Below are 25,006 nucleotides of genomic sequence, written 5' to 3' on the forward strand. Positions count from 1 at the left end.
AGTGAGTCTCCGGTAGGCGGCATATTGATGGGTCTTTTTTCTTCTTCTTCTTTTTTTAATCCATTCTGTCACCCTTTGTCTTTTGATTGGAACATTTAGACCATTTACATTTAAAGACCTTGATAGGTATGTACCTACGGCCATTTTGTTAACTGTTCGCTGGTTGTTTTTGTAGTTCCCTGATCTTTTCTCCTCTTGCTCTGTTTCCTTGTGATTTAATGATTTTCCTTAATTATGGTTGAACTCCATTCTCTCTTTCTTTCTCTTTCTTCATATGCTACAGGTTTCTGTTACCAGGAGGCTCGTGAATAACATGCGTCTAGCAGTCTATTAAGTTTATTTCACTTCAGTCCAAACACATTCTAAAAGTGCTGTTCTTGACTCCCACATTTTATGTATGTCACATAAGATTTTCATCTTATTTTGTGTATCCCTTGACTTATTTTTATAGATATTAATAGATTTTACCACTTTTGTCTTTTAACTGTCATACTAGCTTTATACGTGGTTGATATACTACCTTTACTATGTGTTTGCTTTTACCAGTGAAGTTTACCTTTCATAGTTTCCTTCTAGTTACAGCCTTTTCTTTCCACTTAAAGAATTCCCTTTAACATTTCCTGTAAGGCCATTGTAGTGGTGATGAACTCCTTCAAATTGTTTGTCTTGGAAACTGTCTTCTCTCTTACCATTCTGAATGACAGCCTTGCTGGGTACAGTATTCTTAGTTGTAGGGTGTTTTTTTCTTTCAGCTCTTTGAATATATGATGCCACTTGCTTCTGGTCTGGAAAGTTAATGAAAAATCAGCCGATAGCCATATGGGCTTTCCCTTGTATGTAACTGTTTGCTTTTTTCTTGCTGCTTTTAAGATTCTCTATATTTAATTTTTGCCATTTAATTGTATGTGTCTTTGTGTGGACCTCCTTGGTTTCATCTTGTTTGGGGCTCTCTGGATGTCTGTTTTTTCTCCCCAGGTTAGGGAAGTTTTCAGTTATTATTTCTTCAAATAAGTTGTTTTTTTTTTTTTTTTTTTTCAAAGATTTAGTTTATTTATTTGACAGAGAGAGAGAGATCACTAGTAGGCAGAGAGGCAGGCAGAGAGAGAGGGGGGAAGCAGGCCTCCTGTTGAGCAGAGAGCCCGACACAGGGCTCGATCCCAGGACCTTGAGATCATGACCTGAGCCGAAGAGGCTTTACCCACTGAGCCATCCAGGCGCCCCTATTTCTTCAAATAAGTTTTTTGCCCTTTTCTATCTTCTCCTTTGGGGAGAATGTTATTACACTTGATGGTGTCACTTTTTTCTTCTTATTCACTCAGTTGCTTTCTGTGACCCTGTCTTTCAGACTCTTGGTCTGTTCTCCTAAATTCTTTAATCTGCTGTTGGTTTTCTACTGTATTTTTTATTTGAGTTACTGTATTTTTCTGTTCTGACTTGTTCTTTGTTTTTTCTTTTTGCTGAAGTTCTCACTGAGTTCATCCATTCTTCCCTCTGGTTCAGTGAACATCTTCATGACCATTAACTTTGAACTCTTGTCAGGTAGATTGTTTATTTGCATTTGTTTTGCTCTTTTTCTGGGGTTTTATTTTATCATTTGGATCATTTTCTCTGTCGCTGTATTTTTGTCAGAGTCTCTGTGTCTTTTTTATGAAGTGGGTCAGCTGTGTCTCCTGTTCATTCTTTTTTTTTTTTTAAGATTTTGTTTATTTATTTGACAGAGAGAGGGAGAGCACAGCATAGGGAGCAGCAGTGGGAGATGGAGAAGAAAACTATTGGCGGAGCAGGGAGCCTGATGTGGGACTTGATCCCAGGACCCTGGGATCATGACCTAGCTGAAGGCAGACGCTTGACTGACGAAGCCACCCGGGTGCCCGTCTCCTGTTCTTTTTTTTTAATAAGGTTTATTTATTTATTTATTTGACAGACAGAGATCACAAGTAGGCAGAGAGGCAGGCAGAGAGAGAGGGAGGAAGCAGGCTCCCCGCTGAGTAGAGAGCCTGATGCAGGGCTCGATCCCAGGACCCTGAGATCATGACCTGAGCTGAAGGCAGAGGCTTAACCCACTGAGCCACCCAGGCGCCCCTCCTGTTCTTGAAAGTGGTTGGCTTATGTAGAAGGTGTTTTGTGGTGCCCAGTAGTGCAGTAATCCCTGGTCACCAGAATCAGGCCCTCCAAGGTATTCACTGTATGGGCTGCATATGCCCTCCTGTTGTGGCATTCCCACCAAAAGTGTAAGAGAGTTCATCCTGAAGTTTTAAGGGTGCAGCACATTCTTGGTGACCATAGGCACAGTGTGTCACGTAGCTCTAGGGCTTCCTCATCCTGCTTAGCTGGAACCAAAACTGCGATTTCCCTCGGGCCCTAGCCCCTGGCTGCCATCATCCACTTTCTGATTTTGTGAGTTTAACTGTTTAGATCCCAGTGCAGGGAATGGTGTGGTATTCTGTGATCCTTCACATTCACTGTTCACCGTCAGCTTTCACTCCCCCCGTACCGCTCCCCGTCTCTCCCCTATGGGTCTACTTGACCTTCCCCTTTGCTGCACATACTACCAGGCCTCTATCCCTGTTTTTCGCTGATGAACCAAGCAATGTACTGTGGCCAAGTCTCCTTTCCTACATGCTCTTTCTCTCTGAGGTTAGTGATTCCTTATTTGTCATCTGCTTAATACCTTTGTATGTATTTATGGCTAATCACCCCCCCTCCACCCCACACTCCTTCTCAGTGTCATTCCTGAGGAGAGACTCTGAGCTGGTCTCTCAGCACCGGGGTCTTTCTGGGCTGACAGCCCCTCCCGTTTGCCTGCACGCTTCCATTCTGGAGTCTCACCCCTGCCCTGGGGCCCTTTGCTTCCTCAGTACTGGCTCTGTTTCCTGCACCCCACTCGTTCCTCTTTCTTGGCTGTGTTCTCATTTTAGTGGAGCACATTCCTAATCCGCTTCCCAAGGAAAGGGTACATGGAAAGTCAGTCTTTTGAGAACTTGCTTTTCTGAAATGTCTCTATTTTTGTTTTTGTTTGTTTGTTTGCCTTTTTTAAAAATTGTAGTTGACCTATATTACATTACATTCCAGGTGTGCACTGCTGTGATTTGACAGCTTAAACTACGCTGTGCTCACTGCAACGGTAGCTCCCGTTGGTCCCGCCCCGTGCTATTACTATATCATTGACCGTATTCCCTACATTGTGCCTTTCATTCCTATGACTTATTCATAGCCAGAAGCCTGTATCTCCCTGCCCCCCTGCACCCATTTTGCTCATCCTCCTAATCCCCTTCCCTCTGACAACGATCTGTTTGTTCTCTGTACTTTTTTTTTTTTTTAGGTTTTACATATAAGGAAATCATGTGATATTTGTCTTTCTCTGACTTATTTCCCTTAGCATCATACCCTCTAGGTTCATCCCTGTTGTCGTAAATGGCAAGATCTCCTTCCTTTTTTTTTTTTTTCAAAGATTTTATTTTTATTTATTTGACAGACAGAGATCACAAGTAGGCAGAGAAGCAGGCAGAGAGAGAGGAGGAAGCAGGCTCCCCGCCGAGCAGAGAGCCCGATGCGGGTCTCGATCTCAGGACCCTGGGATCATGAGCTGAGCCGAAGGCAGAGGCTTTAACCCACTGAGCCACCCAGGCGCTCCGATCTCGTTCCTTTTTAAGGCTGACTGATAATCCATTGTGTATATATATACTGTGTTTTCTTTGTCTTTTCATTTATCAGTGGACACTTGGATTGCTTCCATATGTTGACTATTGTAAACAATGCTGCAGTGAGCATAGGGCTGCATGTATCTTCTCACATTTGTGTTTTCATTTTCTTATAAATAATAGTGGAATTACTGGATTGTGTGATATTTCTGTTTTTAATTTTTTAAACATCTTCCATACTGTTTTCTGCAGCGGCTGCCCCAATTGACATCGCCACCAACAGCATTTATTTGTCATTTTCCTTTTAACCATTCTGACAGGTGTAAGGTGATACCTCGTTCTGGTTTGATTTGCATTTTGCTGATCATTATGTTGAGCATCTTTTCATGTGTCTGTTGGGATCTGTATGTCTTTGGAAAAACATCTATTCAGGCCCTCTGCTCATTTAATTGGATTATTTGTTTTCTTGGTATTGAGTTGTAGAAGTACTTTATATTTTGGACGTTAACCCTTTATCAGGTATGTTATTTGGAAATATCTTTCTTTTCCCATTCAGTAGGTTGCCTTTTCATTTTGTTCATGGTTTCCTTCACTTTTTATTTTGGTTTAGTCCCAATAGTTTATTTTTGCTTTTCTTTCCCTTGCCTGAGGAGATACATCTAGAAAAATGTTGCTAAGGCACATATCCAAGAGATGACTGCCTACGTTTTGTTTTAGGAGTTATATGGTTTCAGGTCTCACGTTTAGACCTTTAATCCATTTTGAATTTATTTTTGTGTATAGTATAAGAAAGTGATCTGGTTTCATTCTTTTGCATGTAGCTGTCCAGTATTCCCAACACTGTATGTTGAAGAGACTTTTGTTCCCCCATTTTATATTTTTGCCTCCTTTGTCATAGATGTGGGCCATGTAAGTGTGGGTTTGTTTCTGGGCTCTGTATTCTGTTCTGCTGATCGGTGTATCTGTTTTAGTGCCAGTACTACACTGTTTTGATTACTATAGCTTTGTAGTATATCTTGAAATCCGGGATTGTATTACCAGTTTTGTCCTTCTTTCTCAAGGTTGCCTTTGCTACTTGAGGTCTTTGGTGGGCCCATATACATTTTAGGATGATTTTAGTTTTGTGAAAAATATTATTGGTATTTTGATAGGGATTGCATTGATGCTGCGGATAGTACAGAAATTGGTTCTTCTGATTCATGAGCACAGGATATGTTTCCCTTTGTGTCATCTTCAGTTTCTTTTATCAGTGTTTTATTAGTTTTCAGAGTTCAGGTCTTTCACCTCTTCAGCTAAATATATTCCTAGGTTTTTTTTCTCTTTGATGCAATTGTAAATGGGATTGTTTTCTTAATTTCTCTTTCTGCTGTGTTGTTAATGACATAGAAACACAACAGATTGCTGTATATCAAGTTTGTATCCTGTAGCTCTTCCTTTATTCGTTGTAATAGTTTTTTGATGGAGTCTTTAGGTTTTTTCAATATATAGTATCATGTCCTCTGCAAATGGTGGAAGTTTTACTTCTTTATTACCTATTTGGATGCCTTTTCGTTTTCTTCTTTGATTGCTGTGGCTAGGACTTGCAGTACTGTGTTGAATAAAAGTGGTGAGAGTGAGTGGCCATCCTTGTCTTCCTCCTGAACTTAGAGGAAAAGCTCTCTGTTTTTCATCATTGAGTATAACGTTAGCTCTGGGTTCATTAGATTGGGCCCTATTATAGTATTGATATCTGTTCCCTCTAAACCAGGTTTGTTGAGAGTTTTTAATCATGATTTGGTGTTGAATTTTGTCACATGATTTTTCTACATCTATTGAAATGATCATATGATTTTTATCCTTCATTTTGTTGATGTGGTGTGTCATGTTGATTGATATGAGGATATTGAAGCATCCTTGGACCCCAAGTATAAATCCCACTTGATAATGGTGAATAATCCTTTTAATGTATTGTTGAACGTATTTTGCTAATATTTTGTTGAGGATTTTTGTGTTTATTTTCATCAGGGATATTGGCCTGTAGTTTTCTTTTTTTATAGTATCTTTGTTTTGGTGTCAGGGTAATGCTGGCATAATAGAACAGACTTGGAAACTTTCCTTTCTCTTGTGTTTTTGCAGTAGTTTGAGTAAAATTGGGGCACCTAGGTGGCTCAGTCAGTTAAGCGGCTACCTTTCACTTAGATTATGACCTCAGGATCCTGGGATTGAACCCTATTTCAGGCTCTTTGCTCAGTCAGCAGTGAGTCTGCTTTTCTATCTCCCTCTGTGATCTCTCTCACTTTTTTTCTTTCAAGTAAATAAATAAAATCTTAAAAAAAATAGATGTTAACTCTTTCTTAAATGTTTGGTAGAATTCATGTGTGAATCCATGTGGTCCTGGACTTTTGTTTATTGGGAGTTTTTTGATTACCTTTTCAATTTTGTTACCAGTAATTGGTCTATTCGGATTTTCTGTTGTTCCTAATTAAGTTTTAGATTATATGTTTCTAGGAATTTGTCCATTTCTTCTAGGTTATCCAATTGAGTGGCATATAATTTTTTGTAGTTGTCCCTGTATAATCCTTTTATTTCTGTATTCTTCTCTTTTGTGTCTCACTTATTTGTGTTCTCTTTGTCTTGATGATTCTGGCTGAAGGTTTGTCAGTTTTGTTTTTCAAAGAACTGACTCTTGGTTTTCATTGATCTTTTCTATTTCTTTTGTCTTTATTTCACTTATTTACACTCTGATCTTTATTATTTCCTCCCCTTTACTAGCTTGGGTTTTGTTTGTTCTTTTCTAGTTCTTTTAGGTGGAAGGTTAGATTGTTTGAGATTTGTCTTGTTTCTTGAAATAGCTCCCTATTGCTATAAATGTCCTTATTAAAACTGTTTCCTCTGTGTCCCAAAGATTTTGGGCTGTTGTATTCATTTTCATTTGTCACATGTATTTTATTGAATTTCTCTTTGATTTCTTCATGGACCCATTGGCTGTTCAGTAGCGTGTTTATCCTCCATGTGTTTGTGTTTTATCCAGTATTTTTTTCTTGGTTTGATTTCTAATTTCATATTGTCATGGTTTGAAAAGATGCATAATATCATTTCTATCTTCTTAAATGTATGAAGACTTGTTTTGTGGCCTAACATGTGATCTGTTGTGGACAATGTTCCATGTACCCTTGAAAAGAATGCGTATTGTTTTGGGATGGAATGTTCTGTATATCTCTCTCTTTAAGTCTATCTGGTCTAATGTGCCATTCAGAGACACTGTTTCCTTATTGTTTTTTTTTTTTTTTTTAAGATTCTATTTATTTTATTTATTTATTTGAGACAGAGAGATCACAAGTAGGCCGAGAGGCAGGCAGAGAAAGAGGGGGAAAGAGGCTACCTGCCAAGCAGAGCGCCTAATGCGGGGCTCGATTCTAGGACCCTGGGATCATGACCTGAGCTGAAGGCAGAGGCTTAACCCCCTGAGCAACCCAGGTGCCCCTCCTTATTGATTTTCTTCTGGGACATCTATTTATTCATGTAAATAGTATGTTGAAGTCCCCTACTATTAGGGTATTAGTGTCAATTTCTCTCATTATGTCTGTAAATATTTGTTTTATGTATTTAGATGCTCCAGTGTTGGGTGCGCAGGTGTCTGCGATTGTTAGATCCTCTTGTTGGGTTGACTTCGTAATTATTATGTGATGCCTGTCTTTGTTATTACAGTCTTTCTTTTAAATTCTGTTTTGTCTGATATAAATATTGCTACCCTGACTTTTTCTGCCCCACATTCATCTGTATGGAACGTCTATTTCCATCCTTTCACTTTCAGTCTGTTACTGTCTTAGGTCTGAAGTGAGTCTCTTGTAGGCCCCGTAGAGATGGGTCTTGTTTTTTTATCCATTCTGTCACCCTCTTTTGATGGAAACATTTAGACCATTTACATATAAAGTAATTATTGGTTGGTGAATGTACTTATTGTCATTTTGTTCTTTGTTTTCTGGTTGTTTTTGTAGTTGTTTCTTCTCATGTTCTCTTGTGACTGGTCTTCTGCAGTGTTATGTGTGCCTTTCTTTCTCTTTACTTTTTTTTTTTTTTAAGATTTTATTTATTTGACAGAGATCACAAGTAGGCAGAGAGACAGACAGAGAGAGAGGGAAGCAGGCTCCCCACTGAGCAGAGAGTCCGACGTGGGACTCGATCCCAGGACCCCGAGATCATGACCCGAGCCGAAGGCAGCGGCTCAACCCACTGAGCCACCCAGGCGCCCCTCTCTTTACTTTTTGTATGGGTTTTGGGTTTGTGGTTGACAGGAGGGTCATATATAACATCCTAAATCTAGAGCAGTCTCCATTTGGTGATGGTCACGTAAGTTAGAACATGTTCTAGAAAAACTTCCTTTTTACCCCCCTGCCATGTTTTATGTTTACGTTGTCCTATTTTACGTCGTCTTATTCATCGTTTCCTTACATCTGATTGTGGCCTCTTCCCTTCCATTTAAAGAAGCCCTTTTAACATTTAGGTGATGGACTACCTTAACTTTTTTTTGTCAGGGAAACTCTTTTTTTCTCCCTTTGCATTCTAAATGATAACCTCATGGATAGAGTATTTTGGGTTGTAAGTTTTCTCCTTTTAGTTCTTTGAATATGCCATGTCACTCCCTTCTGACCTGCAGAGTTTTTGCTGTGAAATCACAAGTAGGCAGAGAGGCAGGCAGAGGGAGAGGAGAGGAAGCAGGCTCCCCGCTGAGCAGAGGGCCCCATGCGGGCTCGATCCCAGGACCCTGAGATCATGACCCGAGCTGAAGGCAGAGGCTTTAACCCACTGAGCCACCCAGGCGCCCCTGAAATTCTTTTTAAAAAAACTAAAAGAGGCACCTGGGTGGCTCTGTTGGTTAAGTGTCTGACTCCTGATTTCGGCTCAGGTCATGATCTCAGGTTCCAGCTCTGTGCTGGGCATGCAGCCTGCTTAAGATCCTCTCTCCTTCTTCTGTCCCTCCCTGCTCACGCTGTCTCCCATTCTCTCAGAAAGTATGGATGCCTTATGATGCTAATTATGCATAGAAATAGGACTGTGACTAAAGACAGCGTAATGTCAACAGTGGCTATAATCTCTGCAGACTGATGTAATGGATGGCCACTCTTCTTTGTGTTTTCCTGTATTTTACAGATATTTTATGAAGGGTATTTTCTTTTATAATCAAGGAGAAGTTTAAAAATATTAAGCCATTTCAATGGATCTGGTACTTCTAATACAGATAGCATGGCAAAAATATAAAAAATTAGCATTAATAATTAATTGCATTGGAGGTATTTGGTAACAACACAGTCTCTATTCAGTGTTAACATGATATTGTCAAAATAAATACGAAAAAGTCTTTATTTAAATCTGAATTACAAAGTGTAGCTGTGAGTATCCTCAGTAAAAATATGCTTTCAAGGTGGGAGAAAAGGCTTAACTCAAGTCCTTTAATGTGATTTTTTTTTTTAAAGAAAATTATTTTAGCAGATTTACATCAGATCTTTCTCTTCTGTCTCCTACACATATATATTCTAAAAATAATAAGTATATTAATAGGAATATGGGTTTCATTGTTTTAAATTATGCTATGGAGAGAATTATGGTTTAACGAAAAGATAGGGACTTTAGAGCCAGAAGGCCTTGATTCCACTCCTGATTGAGCATGCATTTGCTGTGTGACCCCAGCAAGTTTCTTAGTGACCCCTCCCCCTTGGTCTGGGTATCTATAAAATGGCAGTGACATCTGATTCACAGAGTTTAGATGACAGAACCCACTTCCAGTGTCTGGCAAAGAACAGTCATTGAATGCACGGTAGGATTTTTCCAATTCCCCAAGAAAAGTAAACATTAACTAGTGTCCCCATTAACTATGGGCCCAGGGATTTTCCCATTTGCGGCTTTAAAAAGAGGAAGGCCAGCCAAGAAAAGTCCTGACCTGTAAAAAAAAAAAGTCAAGTGTGTACTTGGTTTCTTCAAATAAACAAGAATTTCTCTATCCCTAATCTACATGCTTTTGTAAAATTTTATTTATTTATTTATTTTAAAGATTTTACTTATTTATTTGACAGAGATCACAAATAGGCAGAGAGGCAGGCAGAGAGAGAGGAGGAGAAAGTAGGATCCCTGCTGAGCAGAGAGCCCGATGCGGGTCTCGATCCCAGGACCCTGGGATCATGACCTGAGCCGAAGGCAGAGGCTTTAACTATTGAGCCACCCAGGCGCCCCTAAAATTTTACTTTTTTAAATAATCTCTGCACCCAGCAGGGGGCTTGAACATTCGACCCCGAGATGGAGTCGTGAGTTCCATTGAATGAGCCAGCTGGGTGCCCCTCTGCATGCTTTTTCAGACTCTGAGGATCAAAAGGACAAAGTTATTTTGTCTTTTTTGGAATCTCAGTTATAGACTGTTTCTTTGCGTTTTATGGGACAGTGGTGCTAGAGATCAGATTCTTTAAAATAAGGTGTTCTTTTGTGATGGGCTCAGAAACCGCATGCAGGAGGAAACATGAAGGTATGATTGCTTAGTTCAGATGTGTTGTCAGTACTTGGCCTTTTAAAAATAGCTTTGTTGAGCTTTAATTCACACACTCTACAGTTGTAGTGGTTTTCAGTGCTTTCAGAGTTGTGCAACCGTTCCCACATCTAATACATTTTTATGACCCCTCAGCGAAACCCCATGTCCTTAGTCATCAGTTCCCAAATTCTCTTACCCCCCTGCACCCCCTGGAAATCACCGGTCTACCTTCTGTCTCTATGGATTTGTCTCTTGTGGACATTTCCTATAGATAGGATCATACATCTGTGGTCCTTGGTGACTGGCTTCTTTCTGCGCTTTTCCCTTTGTTTGGAGAGTAGTGGAGGCTGCTAGGAGCTCTCTGCCATGGGTTTTGTTACCTCCCACCAGTCTGCAGGTCATGGGAGACTGGGAACTTCAGGTGGCTTTTAGAATTAGAGCAAAAAGAAAGTGCAAATGTTTTCAGGGAATTTTGTTATGGATATTTTGATGCCCTTTAAACACATGATGCTGCTAAAGATTTTTAAAATGGTTTTAATAACCTAATCCAAGCTCCACCTGTCAAAAAATATAATTTGATGAGTTTTGCCTTATTTATATACCCACGAAATGATCACTGGAATCAGGATAAGGTACATTAGCTGCCCTCTCCAAAAGTTCCCTTGTATCCTTAGGGGAGAATAAGAGGCGGATTACTATCAGATCCCTGGACTGTTACTTGTTTTCTAGAAAAATATGTATTAAATGAGATCATACTTAGGAGTCAGTGGTGCGAGGCAGTAAGTGTGAAGGCCCACTGTGACCTCGTGTGCGTGCCATCACAGTTTTCTCCCCTGTAAGTGGGCATAGTTAATAGGAGCTGTACCTCCAGTTATGGGTGTACCAGATGCAACGTTATTTATTTAATTCCCTCCCTCTCTCCTCCTCCATTGTTGAAAGGATACCACGGAACATTCGTTCTTGTTCACTAACCCTAACTACCAACTTTGAAAACCGATCGGAAAAATTTACACTCATTCATCCAACACATTTTATTGAGCAAGTGATGTGTTCGTCACTGCCCCATGCACTGGGTGCTGTGACTGATTCCAAGTTGAGTGAGACATGAGATACGTCTTTTATACACTCAGCCAGGCTTTGGGCAGAATGTCCACGGGCTGGTGCACGAACAAAATGGCATGGAGGGTGAGTGGTTGGAGTGGTTGTCCCTGTTGAGACCCCGTGTTGGCCCCATGAAGGGTATACAGTTCGATTACGGTCTTCACAGGATTAGAGAGAGGGCATTTGAATCTGAGAAGCGGGATCAGTAGAGTGAGGGGCTCTCAAGCAGCCCCCGTGTAGGTGGGATACCGTCTGCAGGAGTTGGGTGAAACACTGCTGGAAGGGAAAACAGGGGAGTCCACCGACGGGCGTCCTGCTGGGCTGAGGCAGTGAGTCCGGTTTTGTTCATCAGTAGAGTCTGTGAAGCTGTTCTAGGAGGGGAGAGTGGTACTCTGGAAGTAGGCTGCTTTTGAGGTGGCTCTTGGGTAGGAATTGAGTTTGACAGGAAGACAGTTGAGCATTGAGGAAGACTTTAACATGTCCGGGTAGTATTCAGAATCTTAACTAGATTAGTGACTATGAGAAAGGAAACTGGTAAAAACATCGAAGTTGGTGCCTGACTGGTCGTCGGGGCTGCGATTTCTTTCCCCGTCAAGAATACGGTGTGCTTACAGTGTGCTACCGCTCCTGACACGGTCACCACAACAGCGAAGTGTAAGTACGACTGTACCCATTTTTCAGATGAGGAGACTAAGGCGTAGAGTGGCTAAGAGGTGTCTTTGCCGTCCTCCACCTCTGCTACTCCTGCTCTTCCCCCGTCACGGCCCTTTTCCCACTCACACCGCCTGTGCCCTCTCAGCTCTCCTCCCTCTCTGGCCTGTCTCACTGCTGTCTCCTTTGTTTGGTCTTCATCTGTCACCGTAGCTCTTGTGACACATCCCGGGTCATCATTTGCACTCTAGAAGTGTTTCCTCTAAACCTAGATTGGGACAAGCCTTTTTTTTTTTTTTTTTTAATTCATTTATTAGAGTGCGTGTATGTACATGCATGGGTGGGGGGAGGGGCAGAGGGAGAGAATCTCAAGCAGACTCCTGGCTGAGCTCAGAGCCAGAAGCTGGGCTCGATCTCACAACCCTGAGATCACACCCTGAGCCGAAATCAAGAATTGGACACTTAGCCGACTGAGCCAGCCAGGCACTGCCTCCCTCCCCCGCTTTTAAGATGCTTCCTGTCTCTGGGTGGCATTCAAGGCCCTGGCTATGTTCTGATCCTTTATAGATTGTCCCGTGCCCCCGAATGCCACGTTCCTGTTAGGCTCTGGGCCTTTGCTTGGGCATTTTCTCCACCTGAAATGACTTCCTTTCCTCTGCATCATGAACTTCTCATCAGTTCTGCAGCAGCTCATGCAGGTTACTGTGTCTGTGATGCCTTTGGCAACCAGGCTCTTTGTTCCTTCTTCCTGGGCTGTAGCATGTCTTGTCTTCTCCTTAATTACCCAATACCAGACTCTTCGAAATTGATGTCAGCAACTTAGAAAAATAGATGTAGGAATAAAAATCAGATCGATGGACACAGAAGAGCACAGACTCTTAGGGCAGAGAAGCGAAGCCACAATTAAGAAACGTGCGCCATCGTGCCAGGCAGCACTGGCAGGAGCCTTCCCCCTGCTTCCCAGCCCAGGCACAGAGCCGAGCAGACACTGGTCAGTGTTTCCCAGTGGCAGTCAAATGAATAAAGCCAGTTACTCTGGAGAAGAGCTTGTCCTGTTAACTGAGGCCTGAAAGAAATGTTTCTGGGGTGGGTGAGAAGGTGGGAAGGAGGTTGGAGCTGTAGCGTCCCTCCAGCACGAGGTCGGCCGGGTTCACGGAGCGTCTCCCTGTGAGAGCTCGATCCGGCTGTAGAGCAGATCGCCAAAGCACAATTCAGAAAGCACTAATACAAGCCAGGACTGTGACCCCAAAACAGAGCCTCTTCTTGTTCTCGCTTAATCTGAGGAGAAATGTAGACCAACTAAAGGAATTAATGCTTCTGTTTTGTTGTCGTTAGCGTTTTTACATCTCTTTACCCCCCAAAAGCAATCCCTTCACGGGCACGGACCACGATCCGCTGTGGCTTGCTGGGTGGTGGGAAGCCTTGAGGGTGAGGAATGAGGCGAGCCCTCTGTGCAGGGGCCCGGTGGGGGTGGGGGCCGCCGGGGTATCAGCACCGGGCTCTGCTCTGAGCTCTGTATGCTCAGAAAGTCCGATTCTTATCTGAGCTACAAGATCTGCCAAGAAATGGCTGTGAGTTCTGTTGACCATCCGGGCTGAGCTGCTTCTGAGGCCGGTGTTCGCAGCAAAGGCACCGGCCACATGAAGGGGCGAGTGACCGCGGCTCGGCCAGCTCGGCTTCCAGCACCTACAGGAGAGAGCTTTTCAGAAGGCTAATACATTCAGCGGTGCTCAGAGTGGCCAATTTAATTTTCCCTTTGTCTCTGGCATTTGGGACTGAGACCTTATACTGTCATGATTTTATGGAGTCAGATTCAGAAAGAAGTGTGCATTTTTAAGCAATAAGCAAAAATAGCACATTTACTGAATGAGGTCAGTTCTCTCCCAAATAGCCCTTCTCTCTCTGATTTATGTCAAACTCTGTTCTGACGTACCTTTTTCTAATTCCCTCCAACAGCTGCTTTTCTTTCTCTCTATGCATAGGAACTTGATAAAGAGCTCCCGGTGCTGAAGCCGTATTTTATTGACGAGCCCGAGGAGGCCGGCGTGCGGGAGGCCGGCCTGCGGGTCACATGGCTGGGACACGCCACGGTGATGGTGGAAATGGACGAGCTCATTTTCCTCACCGACCCGGTCTTCAGCTCTCGTGCGTCACCGTCACAGCGCGTGGGTCCCAAGCGGTTCCGCCGCGCGCCCTGCACTGTGAGCGAACTGCCCCCGATAGACGCGGTCCTCATCAGCCACAACCACTATGACCACCTGGACTACAACTCCGTCCTCGCCCTGAACGAGCGCTTCGGCCCGGAGCTGCGGTGGTTCGTGCCTCTGGGTCTCCTCGACTGGATGCAGAAGTGCGGCTGCGAGAACGTGATCGAGCTGGACTGGTGGGAGGAGAACTGTGTCCCCGGCCACGATCAGGTCACCTTTGTCTTCACCCCTTCACAGCACTGGTGTAAAAGGACTCTCATGGATGACAACAAGGTTCTGTGGGGCAGCTGGTCCGTCTTGGGGCCCTGGAGTCGGTTTTTTTTTGCAGGAGACACTGGTTATTGCCCGGCTTTCGAAGAGATAGGAAAACGGTTTGGCCCCTTTGACCTCGCGGCTATTCCCATCGGCGCGTATGAACCCAGGTGTGTGGACCCCCCGGGGAGGCAGCCCTGCTCCGTGACGGGTGGCCTGACTCTAAAGGAGTTTCTAATTTGGGATGATTTGGGGTATCGTTTGTGATTTTAACGGTGGACGTTTGTTACTGGCGGTGATTTTGGAGGTTGGTGGGTCAGATTCAGTTACATTTCTTGTCAAGTATCTCAGTCCGTCACACCTGTTACGTGATGACTCAGAAGCTAAGATCCTGTCGCCAGGAAAGCTGGACCGAGCCTAGCTGCAAGTTCAGGTACGGTTCTGACTCGGGTTAAACCGATCAGCCAGTCAGCAAAGCTAAGCCGGCTCTTGTTCATCACGTGGAGAACTCTCTGTAACCACCTTCTGCTCCACGTCCGGCGAGCTGGTCCCCAGGCTGTAGCTGTCCTGCACTGGGCAGAGAACACTCGAGGAATCCGAGCAGTGAGTCCCTTGTGCTGGTCTCGTGTCCATCAGTGTGGCTGTTCCCGCTGTACCTGCCTCGCCCACAGTCAGAGTGGTTAAAGGTCACAGGGCACTGGAGACCCAGGAGACCCGGCCCTGCCTGTGCTCTCCTTCATACTGTCCGTCTCAGGGAAAGAGAAGTGATTTCAGAGAATGCAGCTCGATTTCAGTGAACGCTGGGTGACAGGTACCAGTTAAGAGAAAATAAACACTAATAGTAGAAGTGTCTTCTTTCCTACGGTACAGGCACAAATACAGAATTGTATGTAAGATGGCGTTTAATTTCGGCAATCCTACAAGCAGGAGAAACACTAACTCAAAAATGAATTGTGCAAATCTGATTATTAGTTTCCATCTGATTTTGTTGTATTTAACTTTTTTTTTTAAGATTTTATTTATTTATTTGACAGAGATCACAAGTAGGCATAGAGGCAGGCAGAGAGAGAGGAAGGGAAGCAGACTCCCTGCTGAGCAGAGGACCCCCCCCCCCCCCGACTCGGGGCTCCATCCCAGGACCCTGGGATCATGACCCGAGCCGAAGGCAGAGACTTTAACCCACTGAGCCACCCAGGCGCCCCTGTATTTAACTTTTAAAGCTCACTAAAACCATTTCTTCACTGTTTATTAATGCTTTTTTTTTTCTAGTGTCTTTAAGACACTAGATACTTCTGCCCTATTTTTAAAAATTACTATGAATCAGTTGTCTTTCAACTTTGGTTTTCCACCTTTTTTTTTAAAAAAATTTTAAAGATTTTATTTATTTGACAGACACAGTGAGAGAGGGAACACAAGCAGCAGGAGTTGAAGAGGAAGAAGCAGGCTCCCCACTGAGCAGGGAGCCCGATGCGGGGGTTGATCCCAGGACTCCGGGATCATGACCTGAGCCGAAGGCAGAGGCTTAACCGACTGAGCCACTCAGGCACCCCTTAGGGTATTCTTAATATACTAGAATACCTTTTTTGTAATTCTAAAGATTTTTCTTCTGTCACAATATATAAAGGTCCCATATACGTGATTGTATATTTTGTATGGGTTCACTATACAAATTCCCTCACAGACATTGCAGCTGTCTTGTTACTAAGCTGGGAGGCGGCCAGAAGCACAATATTTGCTCTAAGAATTAGACAGTGTAGCTTCTGCTGCATGATCCATCTCTCGGGTCAGTACTAACAAGTTTTAGAACTAAGGTTGCCAGCACAGTTTCAGTACTCTCTGAATGTATGATGATTACACCCAGGCAGCTTTCAGTAGTATCCCCGTGGGGATCTGTCACCAGATATTCTATGCAAGCTGGTAAGAAGTTTTGTTTTGCGTTTTGTTGTTGTTGTTGTTTTTGTTTAAGTAAGCTCTATGCCCAGCGTGGGGCTTGAACTCCTGTCCCCAAGATACAGAGTCACATGTTCCAATGAGCCAGGCAAGCGCCCCAGGATGTTAAGTTTTTGTTTTAACTTTCACACCAAAATAAAAATTCTGAATTTATTGCAGATAGACATGAAGGGTGGAAAGGTATGTCCATCGCTTTGATTGGCTATAGGAGTTTAAAGAAAAAAAAATCAGTAGAAACACCAAAAACTTTGCATCTTGCCCTGGATTCCGAGTGTCAGGAGGCAGGACAGAACAGTGCTTCACTAACTCGCTGTTGAGTAGAACACAGTGGCTTTGTTTCTAGGCTCCCAGGGGGCTCAGCAGCTCCCAACAGTAAATCACAACCCTTTAGCTATTGCCGATGAACTTGTCTGTGGTGAGTTCTGTGAGACACAGAAGCACCTGTGCCAAGTCCAGGTCCATGAGTCTCAATGCAGCAGAACTGGAGCCGAAGGCCTGAGCTCCACACACCCAGCAGGGGTAGAGCTGAGGTCTCCATGCAGGCCCCGGCCTCCCGGGCCCTGCCCTCCCCAGACTTGGGGCAGCCTCACACTGTTTCCACACTGTCTCCCCGTAGCCCCCTGCAGCCCCCTCTGAATCCTATACCTCACTGTTCAGTATGGTGTATGGTATTTAAATAACATCCTTGAATAGCAACTGATTGTTTTGTTTTGTTTTTTTTTTCTCCCAATCTTTAAATATCCTACACTAATTTCTGTTTGCTTTCTGCTTTAGCAAGTTAAAAAAAACAATGGTTTCAGCAAGTTTATTCAGGTTATCTTGAATCACACTTTGTTGGATGTACCTTCAGAATAAATGGTCAGTAAAATCAAATGCTTCTGAAATGACATCTTGGCTTGCAAAAGGGAGCTTTCCTTGAGACTTAGCTTGTGTGTGGCAATTTGTATAAAATTTTTGCTTATTTTTTTTTCCAGCAGAAAAGTGGACTTAAAAGAGATGGCTTTTGCCTGTCTTACTCCTGTGCAGAACGTTTCAAGGCTGATTAAATGAAGCAGTAATTAGAATTTAGGGTGTATTCCAAAGGCCAGAATTAACAAATAGCTGTTTTTCAGGTGGTTTATGAAATACCAGCACGTAGACCCAGAAGAAGCTGTGAGGATTCACATTGACGTTCAGACAAGGAAATCTGTGGCAATTCACTGGGGAACTTTTGCCTTAGCAAATGAGGTGAGTCTGATCGTGATAAACATCACTTTGGTTATGTGCTTGACCCGAGAGGGTTCCAGCGTCGGCTCCCCCTGCAGTGAGCTCAGAGGCTGGACTGGCATCACATGTGCGCAGCTCTCTTGTGTAGTAAGGGGATCGATCACACTAGCTGGTAAAATGGTATTTATATACAGCGAAAAAATCTCCTTACATGCTGTGCTTTGGACTTACTTCTGTCACTGAAGCATGCATGTGTTTATAGAACCAAACGTGTATAGTCTTGGAAAATAGAAAAATGGACCATCATGCGCCCCCCCGCCCCGCCACCACCTCGAGGGGGGCTTTTGTTCTAGCAGAAGGTGTAAGGGGGTGTAGTAATTCTAAAACAGGCGTGGAAAGAAGTGCTTCGCTGTGGGACAAAGTGGTCTCACGAGTCACAGACTGTTAGTGATTTGAAGGATCAGGGAGGGAGGGCTTCCTGAAAGAGGGGACATCTGAACTTCCCTGTGAGAAGGCAAGGTAGGAAGGCATTTCAAGAGGAGAAAGGGGCAGAACATAGGATCAGAGGCAGCAAGCAAAGGAGAATGGTGAGGAATTAGTTGAGCCAGAGTATGGATGTGACATGGAGGGCCATATGGGAAGTGAGGCTGGACAGCTTGGAGCTCTTTAGGAGTACGTTGTTCATTCAGGAAGCAGTGACGGGATGCTATGTGCCAGGTGGTGGGATAAATGGTGGTTTATTCCTAGACTAACGCAGAAGAGCTGATTTTTTCTGTAAGGTAGGTGAGTCCTAGAACTCTGCTATTAACCAAGGTTCTGGGATCACGCAGAGGGATAGCAAAACAACGTTTTCTCCTTGCCTGGATTCGGGTCCTACCCTATGCAAAATTTAGAAATGGATGGTTGAACTTGGCATCTTCTCCTTTGCTTTGTGTGGCCTCTTCCTCATCCCACGGCCGCACTGCAGGAACCCTATGTTTTCAGACTGTTGATGGAACTACCTCTGCTGTTTCTGGCCTGCCCGCCCTCTCCTGCCCCAAGTCCAAATTCCCACCCCGTGATGCAGCATCCCTGAGCCAGGCGCTCTCCGGGAGCCAATGAAAGAATGACCCCAGGGCCAGGGAGGATGAATGAGAACAAGAGTGCCTGCGTGTATGTGAAGGGGCAATTCGATGCTGGTTTCCCGCGGCGTACCGTACCATTCGGTGGCTTTCTTATTCCACAGAGGTAGCTCATGGGTATAGATCTAGGTACACGTGTCTATGTATGATCTACAGAGAGACTTAGATGAAGTCCCACTATTTTATTAAATCTGTTCAAAGAAAAAAGTCAAGGATGACTCCTAGATTTTTAAATGAAGAGCCTGACCATCTTCCCGATTACTTTCCTGAAATGAGGAAGATGAGAAGATAGAAACCAGCATCTTCAAGAGTTAGTGTTATTCAGCCTCCCAGGAATTCTTCCTGTTAAAAATCTAACCACCATCTTTATTTCTTAATGAAACCTGTAACAACTCATTAATAAATCTTAGCAATTCAGAGTATGTTCACACTTTGCATTAGATGCATAAACTGGGCAACTGTGAATTTGTTAAATTAGAAAGAATTTTTGGATATTTACCCTGTGAGTAAACACTTCAACATGATTTGCATAGAGGTAGTTCTAATAGCTATTTACTATAACAGCAGACTGAGGATGTCCTTCACCTGGCAACACTTAAAAAGTTGTATATATGGCAACATCTAGTCTATGTCAGCAATTATGAGTGGGATTTCTATGTGATGTTTTTAAGCACTAAAACTTAAAAACTCACTAGTTTTGGTGGAACCCAATTTCAGGCATCACGTAAGCTAGGTTATGTCTGGTGAATGGGGCGAGTGCTGGGCACTTCCTCTGGCAAACCCTTTACTCCTCTCATCTGCTTCTTGCTGGATTCATACCTGCTGTTAGGCCGTGGGGCATTTTTACCTCTCTTGTGGGACTTAAGTGTTTGGACAATGAGATTGCCACCAGTCACTCAGAAGGCTTTCTAGCCTTCTTCTAGGGTTACCTTCTCAATGACCAAAAGAGCCAACAATTGACCCATGAAGAAACTCAGAGAGAAGGCAACATCAAAATCCACACTAAATTAGAGCCTATTACTAAAATGTTGAGCAAAGAAACAATTAGTGTAGGGTGACTGTGTCAGTGTGTTGTTGGCCAAGACTTGTAGAGCACTCAGGTGTGTGTGTATTGCAGGGGGGCAGGGACGGTGTGACTTAGCAAGTCATTTTTCAGTGGGAAAGAATTTCATTTTTGAAATTTTATACTAACAATTTTATAAGGGAAATATTTAGACTTAAGCTTTTAAAGTTACACTTTATTGGGAATATTAGCAATTTCCTCCATAATGCAGAAGCCAGTGAGGGAGGAGAAAAGATCATGTCGCTAATACATGTTAGCCAACCTGTGTGTCTTACAGCTAGTACATCACTGGCTGTCTCTTTGGGGTCACCATGTCCCCATCCCCCACCCCCACAGCAGACCCTGTTCTCTGGGCCTCTTCTCTAGTGGGTCACTCCCTTGACTGAGGATCTCTTCAGTCTTAAGGTACAGTGGACCAATGGTCCTAATCCACATTTTTCTCCATAATCCATGTTTATATATCCAGCTCCCTGCTTGACATCTCCACTTGGATGTCCATCAGGTACTAAAAACTTGAGTTCTGATCTTCCCTCAGACTTGTTTCTTTTACATCTCAGAAAATGGTTATAGTTACTCAGGTCAAAACCTGGACTTCTCTCCTGTCCCCCATCCTGTTCACCCCACATGCAGTCAGCTCACACTTCAGCATACATAAGTAATCTCTGCCCTCAACGTGGGGCTTGAGTACACGACCCCAAGATCAAGCGAGTTGCATGTTCTACTAACTGAGCCAGCCAGGTGCACCCGCCCCCAGAGTATTTCACACTTGGACTACTTCTCACTACTTGCACTGTTACCACTCTGCCCCTTCCCATCTGTTCTCAGCACTCTCAAAGGCAATGACCTTTATGCCTTGACTCCAAGTCAGTAGCTTCCCTCCCACTCATCTCCCCCAACTGCCTCCCAAGCCCAGTGTCGTCCTCTGCCAGGTCTTGGGTCAAACACTGCCTTCTCATAGAGGATCTCTTAACCTGCTCTTAATTCGTGGTACGTAAAATTAAACCTTCATCCCCTGCGCTTATCACCCCTCCCTCCCCACGTTGTGTTACGCAGTGTGATAACATCTTCTTACCTGTTTCTTAGCATTCCCGTAGCTCTGGGAGTGGACGGATGCTGGCTACTCCAGATCGGTGCTGAGGTCAGATGTTGTCTGACGGGTGGAGGCAGACCCATCACTGTCCATGGGATCAGAGAGAGATTTTTTTATTCCTATTTTATACTTCTCATTTTACAGCTTTTCTAGCTGAAATTGAGAAAAGAAGAACCTCAGAATAAAGGAGAAGGGGAAACGAGGAAGTTTGACCCGTCTTAGCTCTGTCCTCTGGGTCCTCCTCATATGCTGGAGACGAGAGCTCTCGTCGATGCCTGGCTGGCGGTTTGAGGGGAACGACCTTCTATGAGCCAGAAATCTTTTCTCCAGAGTTTGCTTACACATACGCGCTCTGACTTATAACCTAAGCTTCTGTCCTCTTCAAAGATCTTGGTAACAGCTCATTCTGTAATACTGTCTTTGGTATTGATTCCATTTAGGCTGGAATTTCATGTAGTGAAGCAGTGACCAGATGTCATGCAGTCTAGTATTCAGTCTAGGCTGGCACCACATTTGACTTTCATGGTACTTAGATAAGTTTGGTATTTCTGCTGGCCGAAGTAATGACTCTAGATCAGAAACTGGTGGACTCATCTGTTACTGCTTGATGAAAAGAATGTTAAGGAGGCATATGTTGGTCATTTTATTTATTTTTTATTTTTTTAAAGATTATATTTACCTATTTGACAGAGATCACAAGTAGGCAGAGAGAGAGGAGGAAGCAGGCTCCCCGCCCAGCAGAGAGTCCGACGTGGGGCTCGATCCCAGGACTCTGGGATTATGACCCAAGCTGAAGGCAGAAGCTTTAACCCACTGAGCCACCCAGGTGCCCCATGTGTTGGTCATTTTAGTTTCAACTCTTACTTGAAATATCCCCCAAATATATGCATGGTTAATCCTTTTCCATTCCTCCCCCCCATCCTGTCTGCCCTTTGCCAGCATTACTTGGAGCCCCCAGTGAAGCTGAGCGAGGCTCTAGGAAGATACGGACTTAAGACGGAAGATTTTTTTGTCTTGAAGCATGGAGAATCCAGATACCTCAATACTGATGAGGACAACTCCGAATAAATGTGAGCGCAGTGATGAAGGTATCTGCGAAGCTCAGACTCACAAACTCACGAACACGAGGATTTCCGACACTTAGGAAACAACTTCGACGAGTTAGTGTTCTGTTTTGCTGGTAACTTGCTTGCTGCTCCGCCTGCCAATCCATACAGAGAAGCAGGAGTTCCGAGGTGGGTTATTTACACAGCGAATTGGCGAAGGGGAATTAAAACCCTCTCGATAGTGTAAGCATTGCAATGGAATTTTTTTCTTTTTAATATTATAGCGTAGTGGTAGAAGTTGGAGGTTATGAAAATGGATTTTAAGGTCTCATTTCTGTTCTTCTGGTTAAGGGCCTCCTACAAGGTGAGTCTATCTAATGAGATGGTTTCAGAGGCCGCACATCTAAACCTGTTTCCTATTCACATTAGAGGATGTGAGGACACCACCACCCACACGCTTACAGCAGCCCTCCCTGCTCGGTCAGATTAGCTTATATGCCAGATGTGCAGTGATTTATTTTTTTAAGCATAGAAACATAAGAGGTTGGGCGAAGTTCCCATTTTTAAAGACTTACTTTTTTAAAAGAGGAAGAGTATTTTCTCTTTTACATCCCCAAATCAGAAGCAGAGCTGGCGAGGGGCAGGGAAGGGGGGTGGCTAGGAGGACACGATTGGTGACATTTTCTATTTTTAATCATAAAGTCAGACCTGCTAAGCACAAAGATAGCTGCCAGGAAATAATATTTTACAAAGACAAATGCAGTTCTTCAAATGTTAATTCTCTATTCCATTTTCTCTCCATCTACTCATTTTCCCACCTTTCTTTATTCCAACTATGAATGTATCAATAAGGTCTATATAGTTTGTTTTATAGGATTCACATGGCTTATATTTTTATATTAAGTGACCTCTAAGCCCGATTCTACTTTGACTAAGCTAGTATGGAACACTAGCAGTTAAGAAAGAAATGGATTTGGGGAATTAGCTGACCAGAGTTTAGTCCTGTAGGGGCTCTGTGGCTCTTGACTGCTCTGCCAACCACCAGAGCTGATCAGACACATTAGAGGCCTATCCTGTGCTCCCGGCTCCCCAGTCTCCATGAAGCAAACGTTATTTACACAAAATAACCAAAATAGGTTTTCTATAGCAAATGCTACCCAGGTGGTAATCTATTTATTTTCACATACATATATATATGCACGCCACCTGTTAGCCACTTAATCTCAGTTTTAATCCTGTTTCCACCACGGATTTTCTGTGTATCCTGCAGTAAGTCACCTGTGCTCACTATGCCTCAGTTTCCTCATGTGGAACAAGGGGACATTTTGACCTACCTCCAAAAATTGTGAATAAGTAGTGTTTTTTTTTAAGCACTTTGAAAATATGAGAACATTATTTTTGAAAACTTCACTGCCTGATATAGATTGGTAGCTCCGAAAGCTGAAAATAGGCTCCTGCTGCTTTTGATAGTGTCTTGTTGCTGCAGATTCAAGCATATACATATTTAGGACATGAAACCCTGAGGACAACTTTGTCTCCTTTGTAAATTTAAAGAGTGATAGCCAAAATAAATGTCAATGATCTTTATCAGAATTTAGCATTTTTATCTTACAGAGATGCAAATCAGTCCAGGGGAAATGTGTATATATAATGTATGTGAATGTGTGTGATTTGGGGCACTAAAAGCACAATTTCCCTGTAACATAACCTTCAGGAGAAAAACAACAGAACAGCCCTAAACCTTTTCACTCCAAAGGAACATCTAGCAAGCAGACAGGAATGGAGCTGGTAGGCTGACGGGGGTGAGGTGTTGGGGGAGGGGGGCTGGTGTCCTAACGCTCACCTGTGTGGTCGCCTTCCCTGCTGTTGGATGCCTAGTTGAGAATTCACCGCTTACCTCTGCTCTGTGAAGTAGACCAAGTTTGTCTTACTTTGTCCTCTCCATGAATGGCCTTAACATGATTTCTGCATTCACGTGTACCGTGGGACTGCAGGTCTCTGAGCACTTTGTTCCAGTTCCGCTTAACGGGCCTCCCGCATTTTCCTAGGTCCGCTCGCGAGCTTTAGTGTCTATTACCCTTCACCTTCTTTCTACGCTGACCTTTTGTTTCGCGAAGAAGTACGTGGGAGCTTCATCTCTCCTCGTAGAATCACATTTGATTCGCGTGGCTTCCATGTTTTCACTTAGCTACCTTTTTGCAAGGTTTAAGTACAAAAGCAAAACCAAATTTTGAAAAAGAAGCCAAATCCACTCTCTTGCCTCCATTCGGTCTGAGGTGTGGTGTGATGATGCCTCTCACTCCGTCGTCTCTGATCACTTTCATTTTGCTCTTTTGATTAGCTGGCACCCTCTGGACCCCGACAGGTTTTACAGACGAGCCCCCGTGGTAAAGAGGCTCCTCCTTGCCCAGAGCAGGGATCCCTCAGTGTGGGCAGTCGCAGCCAACAAAACCAAGATGTGCCCTGACTCCAACAGTCTCCCCCTTTTTCTCTAGCATTCTGACATTTCAGACTCAACGCTCTGATCTCCAGGAAATGGTTATTAGCTACTCAAACTAAAAACAGGAAAAAAGAGATGGGGTTTTAGAATCCAGTGCTGCTGAAGCACATCAGAGCCCAATCCTATTTTCTAATCCGGTGCCCATTTGACTATGTATTTTCATTAAATAAGGAGGCAGATTAAAAAATTCATTATAAAGAAATGTGCCTTTCAGGGAACGAGGACTTTTGTCAGCACTGCAAGCCTAAGCAGTGTTCTCAGCCAGCATCTATCCCCCCACTGCTGTAGCCAGCTGGGAACGTCCGTGGTTTCACCTCTCTACTGTAAAAATACTTCTTGCAAGTTTGATTTCTGTGTCAGGCTAGCCCTGAAAATACACACTTTTCTGTTTGAGGATTTGTGACTTCCCACGGAAATCCCTGTACGTACAAATGAGATCTAATGTACTCGCACAGCTTTGCCTTCAAAACCTGGAGCAGGAAAGCTGCGGCCTGCACACTGACTTGCCTCGTACTGGGCATGGTGATGGGGAGGAGCTGGAACATTACAGAAGACCTGGCTGAACCGAAGTCTATTAATAGTATTTTTATTCCATAAGCAATTGTGACAATGACTAAAATTTACAATATATGAAAATCTTAGCTATGTAAAATATGAAAATTAATAAAGTACTATTAAGAGA

The 25,006-nt window shown here is 43.5% G+C and overlaps 1 protein-coding gene across 1 annotated transcript; it reads left to right on the forward strand.

Annotated features, from left to right (window-relative positions):
* Positions 1-11,162: 11,162 nt before the first annotated feature.
* Positions 11,163-25,005, forward strand: NAPEPLD (N-acyl phosphatidylethanolamine phospholipase D). The gene is made up of 3 exons (XM_080818494.1): positions 11,163-14,518; positions 17,411-17,525; positions 21,718-25,005. Exons 1-3 carry the CDS (start codon positions 13,983-13,985, stop codon positions 21,844-21,846), a joined length of 780 nt encoding a protein of 259 aa, XP_080674620.1. The 5' UTR covers positions 11,163-13,982; the 3' UTR covers positions 21,847-25,005.
* Position 25,006: the final 1 nt, after the last annotated feature.

The sequence above is a fragment of the Martes martes genome (assembly GCF_963455335.1).
Source record: "Martes martes genome assembly, chromosome: 11".
NCBI lineage: Eukaryota > Metazoa > Chordata > Mammalia > Carnivora > Mustelidae > Martes > Martes martes.

Excerpts from the sequence above, each read along its gene's own strand:
- NAPEPLD (XM_080818494.1), top strand. The coding sequence starts at position 13,983 with ATGGTGGAAATGGACGAGCTCATTTTCCTCACCGACCCGGTCTTCAGC. Across the intron at positions 14,519-17,410 it reads ATCGGCGCGTATGAACCCAG|GTGGTTTATGAAATACCAGC; the intron begins GTGTGTGGACCC and ends GCTGTTTTTCAG. Across the intron at positions 17,526-21,717 it reads CTTTTGCCTTAGCAAATGAG|CATTACTTGGAGCCCCCAGT; the intron begins GTGAGTCTGATC and ends GCCCTTTGCCAG.